A 6184-nucleotide genomic window follows, 5' to 3' on the forward strand; every position below is an offset into this window, starting at 1 on the left:
TCTATTGTTGCTTATCTAAACATATTTGAATCACTGTCAGTGTTAACTCACAAAATATAGCGCTTGTACTGAGTTATAATATCACATTTCGGTATAAATTCGATTGTAATATTTTTTACAAAATGGCTGCGACGCACTCGAGCATGCAGCCTGCCACACCCGCGGACACTTTCAAAACATTTCCCTTTAATTTAAAATGACGAAATTAATAATGAAGTAAAATTCATAAAATAATTTCCTTGAAGTCCAAAATGAGTTTCTTTGGCCATGCACACAAATAAATAATGTACTACTCCCCCTTTCACCTGTAACCTTTCAACCCTCAGTTGTGAAAGGCAAAATGGCAGCATCCATACCAGGCATTGGAAGGATTTTATGCCGTGTGAGCCCTTTGCTTTTACAGAATATTCGGCAGAATAAGGTATTTCACAATTATTTTATATAGTGCGTCAGATAAGCAAAAGCTAGGACATCTGCTGTACACCTACAAATACGTTACACAGATAAAGTCAGATCATGAACAGTGACCGAACTACCGTCGGCTAATAAACACTAGCCAGCTAGTTAAGTTACAGAGCTAGCAACATACCTGACTTTGTGCACTGTGCATAGTCACTGTACATCATCCAATGCAACCCCAGTAATATGTTTCACCAGTGGCGGCTCCTGAAAAAATTCTCAGGGGGGGCAATTTTTCTGATGATTTAGGTGACCTAAACACATTTTAAAAAAGATATGTCCAGCAACAACATGAAGACAGGGGCAGCATATAAGTCAATACCAGAAGCATTTATTGACTGATCTCAAAAGTGTTGGCTTACCAGGGTTGGTGGAGCCCTCAGTTTCATCTTTGCCTCGCAAAGCTAACTCAAACACTCCGCAAAACTTCACACACTGGATTAGCCGGCTGAGGATGTGGCGGTTCTTGCTAATGTCGTAGTAAATATATTTGTTATAGTGAATATGGAATATGATATGTTGAGTAAAATGTTGTGCTAAGATCTATTTAGGTCAGGAGCTGGTTATAAGTTCTGTTCCTATCCAATAACAATGGACAAAAGGGTCCTATCTTGTCAGCCAAGGACAACACCCACGCCATAGGCCTCTCAGTTCTTCCAACTCACGAGTTCTTGCTCTGAGGACACACACACACACACACACACAAACACACACACACACACTCATCACTGTTAAACACACACACACACACACACACGCACACACACACACATCATCACTGTTAAACACACACACACACACACACACAAAATCCCCTCTCTTAGGCTGAACATTTGAAGACAGAGAACCCGACTCAGAGCCAATGCAACAGTGACAGTAGCCTGGAGGGGACCTCGCCCAACTCATCAGGACCAATCAGAAGATCAGAACTACTAGATTCAACCTACTTCATTTATTGCATAAAATGTCTGCACACAATGTTTCGGGGGCTCTCTTCAGATAATAATAATAATAATAATAATAATATGCCATTTAGCAGACGCTTTTATCCAAAGCGACTTACAGTCATGCGTGCATACATTTTTGTGTATGGGTGGTCCCGGGGATCGAACCCACTACCTTGGCGTTACAAGCGCCGTGCTCTACCAGCTGAGCTACAGAAAGTGGATACTCATGGATGCGCATCGCAATTGTCAAATGTCAACACAATTGGAGACACCACGTCATTTTTGGAGACATGTTATTGACAGTAAACTATTGTAGATGCGACTGCTAACTAAATAAAACATTTTAGCTGGCTAGCTAATCATCTTAGCTAAATGTGGGGCAAACAATTCAGTTATTTACCGTTAATTTGAGGGATTGGGGTGAAAGAAATCGAGTTACATAGTGATACTTTACGATATACTGTATTGACAATATCACAATATTTTAGCGCTAGTTGGCTGTACCTGCACCAAAACACCATTATTGTTCCTTCATAGCTTGTTCTCAATCTTTTCACATTGGGAGCCAATTTGTTTTCAGCACTTTTATTTCCATGACTGATCAAAACTCGTTCTCATGGCTTTCTGATCCCTCTGCAACAGACATATGGTGCGCAATAAAATCACAGTATCGAATCGCAATACGTATAGAATCATGAGACTCGCAATGCATATATCTTATCATGAGGTTCCTGGCAATTCCCAGCCCAAGTTCATTTGCCACAACAAATCTCTTCGCTAGCAAACGCGATGTCTTCTCCAAAACGGCAATGTGTCTCCAGCAATGTTTACTTTTTTGACGTTCTATGGCATCTCCACTTTCCAAGCATATATGACCACATGTAATATTTTGGTAAGTGATGCAAATAGTGAACTATGTAGGGCCAGGATGTAAAATATATGTAGCTGCAGCAATTTCTCTTATCTGATATGGTAAGTAATGGGGCTTAATGTATAGCTCCCTAAGAGTTTGACTGAACGGGTCCGTGCACGCGATTCCAGATATCTTTACCTCTGAATAAACTGCCTTTATTATACCATATCCACCCTGTCCAAAGTCTCTACTTGGTCTCAGTTCTCCAGTAAACTTGTGATTATCAACACTAACCTCATCGTTGTGGCGGCGGACAGCTAGCCTGTATCCCTCATCCAGTTGAGTGGCAATGTTCTTTTTTCGTTAGTACCAATTTTTGGAAAATCCTCGGGTGTAGGACTTTCCGCCTTTAGTAGAAACCTGTTGAATTATTAAATTTGATCTGGGAGGTCCTAATTGTTTCGTTGCCAATTTATCTTGATTTGTTCGCCGACAAAAAGGAACTTCTTTCAAAGACACAATCGAGTTGCACTGAAGGCTAGCCATTTTTACAGTAGTAGTGAATTGATTGAGGCTGCTACCCGGTCTTTTCTTAGTTACGTTCATGGTTACGTTACGTATGACGAAAGCGCGTAAGTGCAAGCCCTCAGACACCCATAGAGATTGTATTGAAAGCTCTGAAATTTGAAAAAAATAGATTTTACATGGGAGTCTATGACAGACTTCTGGGCGATTTTCAACCTGACTGAAATCGCCCAAAAAGGGGGGGTGGCCATTTGAAGCACGACTTTAGCCTGATTGGACATTTAGTGGCAGATCAGACCAGACACGTCTAGATTACAACACTGATAACTACTGTTGCCGTGATATAATTGATTAGAAAAAAAATCCCTTCCTTTTCCCGTTTGGCAGTGCGTCGCCCATATCGCCCTATTGAACACACCGCCCCTGTGTTTCACAGAACCAGACTATGCAAAATGATCAGCATCGTTGTCTTGTGTACAGTACACTGATTTGCAAGTTTCATACTTGATGATGACTTGACTGACAGTCACAGGGTGTGTTTGTTTCTATCTTCCAAAGAGGTTACCTGTCAGGCTTTGGACACAGGCTGTGTTTCCAGGTGTGCAGTCCAGCCTCTCTCTATGCACTGCAGCCTCATCTGAGATCCACAGTGATGCCGCTGAGGCAGTGGAGGCTCTTGCCCGCTACAAGGACAAACCATGGGACTACCTGGAGAGCGAAGGTATGGAGATTAGAGCTTGAATATCTACACTACGCACTCTGCTTTTTTTTGTTTTTTTTAAGGGATGGTTCTGCAGACCCAGACTGTCTACTTCTGCATCCTGCACTAAAAAGCATGCTCAATGGAGAATCTCCATTCAAATAGTCCAGGAATAGTGTAATGAATTTCTGTTAATGCAGCCATATGTGACCATTGACTTTGTATCCGTCTACCTCTCCTATCTCTAGAGTACATAGAGCTCTATGGAACCAGTCCAGTGTGGTCTGACTACAGGAGGAACCACAAAGGAGGGATTCCCCCTCAGAAGACACGCAAGACTTGCATTGTAGGTGTAACAGAGGTGGTTCTGTAAACCTTGACCGAGACTTGTGGCAGCTCTCCGAGCTATTGCCTAGGCTTTGGGGAGTGCACAGATGATCAGAGGATGTCTACCATGATGCTGTCTGCTCTGTATTAGGCTATATAACGCCATATTATTATTATATTCTCCAACAAACAGATGTGACTGCAACCTCAACACTATTTCTGTTTTGTTTTCATCAGAGAGGAGACAAGATATGTGGGAACCCCTGTCCAATCTGTCGAGACTCCAACGTCATCATCCACTATCAGGTCTGGTCTCTCACTCATGGAACACACACACACGAGAGATGGAAAATTAGATGGAATTACATTTGATTGGTTTTGTTCGGTTGATTTAACAGGCTATTAAATGTTGTTTGTAAATCAATGGACCATTGTCTTCCTGCAGAATGTGAAGCTACTGCAACAGTTCATCAGTCCAAATACAGGCATTGTGTATGACCCCACACGGACAGGTAAGATATATTCAATTTATCTAATATGTATACAATTCTATGAATGAATCAACCATGCTGAATTCAGCAGGTGCTATCTAAATGCTTGCCGGTTTCATCGAAATAAGTTGTCTTTGATTTGATTGACTAATTAACACATAGTTGACACACAAGAAACTGAGAGGCTGCCAATAGGTGTTTCAGTGATTAAAACAGTTCTGCATAAAGTTAACATCTGGTCCAAGACCAAAACCTTTTGCAAGGTTTCAGGTAACCAAAGTGCCACATTTTATATTATGTTCTTCTACATTTTTATCCAGGAGTGTGTCAGAAACAGCAAAAGCAACTCAATCAGGCAATTGGCGCTGCAAGAGACCATGGTAAGTTCAGCCTCTGTGACTAAGGAGCAGAATGCTAGAGCGCTACAGTAATAATGGAGAATTGCATTTTTGTGACCAGCACAGTGCTTCAACAAGGCCACCAAAACAGAAAATATAGTTCTCTACAGTACATTGTCCATATTCTTTCCAGGGCTGCTACCCTTCCAGGTTCCTCATGTGGACTTCTCAGGAGAGGACTACTCCAACTGCCATGACGCAGTGGGCTCAACCCCTCCTCCCCCCACCATGACCTCTGGTGACCCTTGGTACCGGTGGTACCACACCATACAGCCAGACGAGACTGAAGTGGCTAAAGTCAAGAAGACCTATAAGGCCTATTTGAAATAGATGCGATAGACCTACAAGGTCTATCTGAAATTGATGAGGGTGTATCAGAGGAAATATGGTGAAAGTATGAGGATTTAATTAGGTGTTTCTGGACATAGTAGAGCACATTTGTTCATATAACGCCTCAAATTAGTGTCAAAATAATCTGATTGGTTTTGCATGATTGTTAGACAGTGTTTGTTTTTGGACCTTAAGCTAAATTGCCTTTCATATTTCTTGTCTTACGAAAACAATTGCTAAAACACATCAAAGATTAATTCCAGCCCCTTCTCCTCCCAGGCTACAATATCAGCTCATGTACAGTACATGCTACTATATGGACCATCCATGAGAAATCTGTCTAATAATCTGTTATACAGTACCATTCAAAAGTTTGGACACACCTACTCATTCAAGGGTTTTTCTTTATTTTTTACTATTTTTTACATTGTAGAATAATAGTGAAGACATCAACTATGAAATAACACATATGGAATCATGTAGTAACCAAAAAAGTGTTAAACAAATCAAAATATATTTTATATTTGAGATTCTTCAAATAGCCACCCTTTGCCTTTGACAGCTTTGCACACGCTTGGCATTCTCTCAACCAGCTTCATGAGGTAGTCACCTGGAATGCATTTCAATTAACAGGTGTGCCTTCTTAAAAGTTAATTTGGGGAATTTCTTTCCTTCTCAATGCGTTTGAGCCAATCAGTTGTGTTGTGACAAGTTGGGGGGGGGTATACAGAAGATAGCCAAGTCCATATTATGGCAAGAACAGCTCAAATAAGCAAAGAGAAACAACAGTCCATCATTACTTTAAGGCATGAAGGTCAGTCAATCCGGAAAATGTCAAGAACTTTGAAAGTTTCTTTAAAGTGCAGTCGCAAAAAAACAATCAAGCGCTATGATGAACTGGCTGTCATGAGGACCGCCACAGGAATGGAAGACCCAGAGTTACCTCTGCTGCAGAGGATAAGTTTATTAGAGTTACCAGCCTCAGAAATTGCAGCCCAAATAAATGCTTCACAGAGTTCAAGTAACAGACACATCTCAATATCAACTGTTCAGAGGAGACTGTGAATCAGGCCTTCATGGCCAAATTGCTGCAAAGAAACCACTACTGAAGGACACCAATAAGAAGAGACTTGCTTGGGCCAAGAAACACAAGC

At 41.2% G+C, this 6184-nt stretch overlaps 1 protein-coding gene across 1 annotated transcript; it reads left to right on the forward strand.

Moving 5' to 3' along the window:
• Window positions 1-315: 315 nt before the first annotated feature.
• mrps18b (mitochondrial ribosomal protein S18B) lies at window positions 316-5457 on the forward strand. Its single transcript, XM_041901949.1, has 7 exons — window positions 316-421; window positions 3343-3505; window positions 3733-3830; window positions 4049-4117; window positions 4257-4323; window positions 4623-4682; window positions 4834-5457. The coding sequence occupies exons 1-7, from the start codon at window positions 341-343 to the stop codon at window positions 5028-5030; spliced, it is 735 nt and encodes a 244-aa protein (XP_041757883.1). The 5' UTR covers window positions 316-340; the 3' UTR covers window positions 5031-5457.
• Window positions 5458-6184: the final 727 nt, after the last annotated feature.

This window comes from Coregonus clupeaformis, chromosome 17 (assembly GCF_020615455.1).
Source record: "Coregonus clupeaformis isolate EN_2021a chromosome 17, ASM2061545v1, whole genome shotgun sequence".
NCBI lineage: Eukaryota > Metazoa > Chordata > Actinopteri > Salmoniformes > Salmonidae > Coregonus > Coregonus clupeaformis.

What these genes read in the sequence shown, in the direction of transcription:
- mrps18b (XM_041901949.1), top strand. Translation starts at nt 341, where the DNA reads ATGGCAGCATCCATACCAGGCATTGGAAGGATTTTATGCCGTGTGAGC. An exon ending in AGACACGCAAGACTTGCATT is followed by an intron (nt 3,831 to 4,048) that starts GTAGGTGTAACA and finishes TGTTTTCATCAG; the next exon opens with AGAGGAGACAAGATATGTGG. An exon ending in GTATGACCCCACACGGACAG is followed by an intron (nt 4,324 to 4,622) that starts GTAAGATATATT and finishes ATTTTTATCCAG; the next exon opens with GAGTGTGTCAGAAACAGCAA.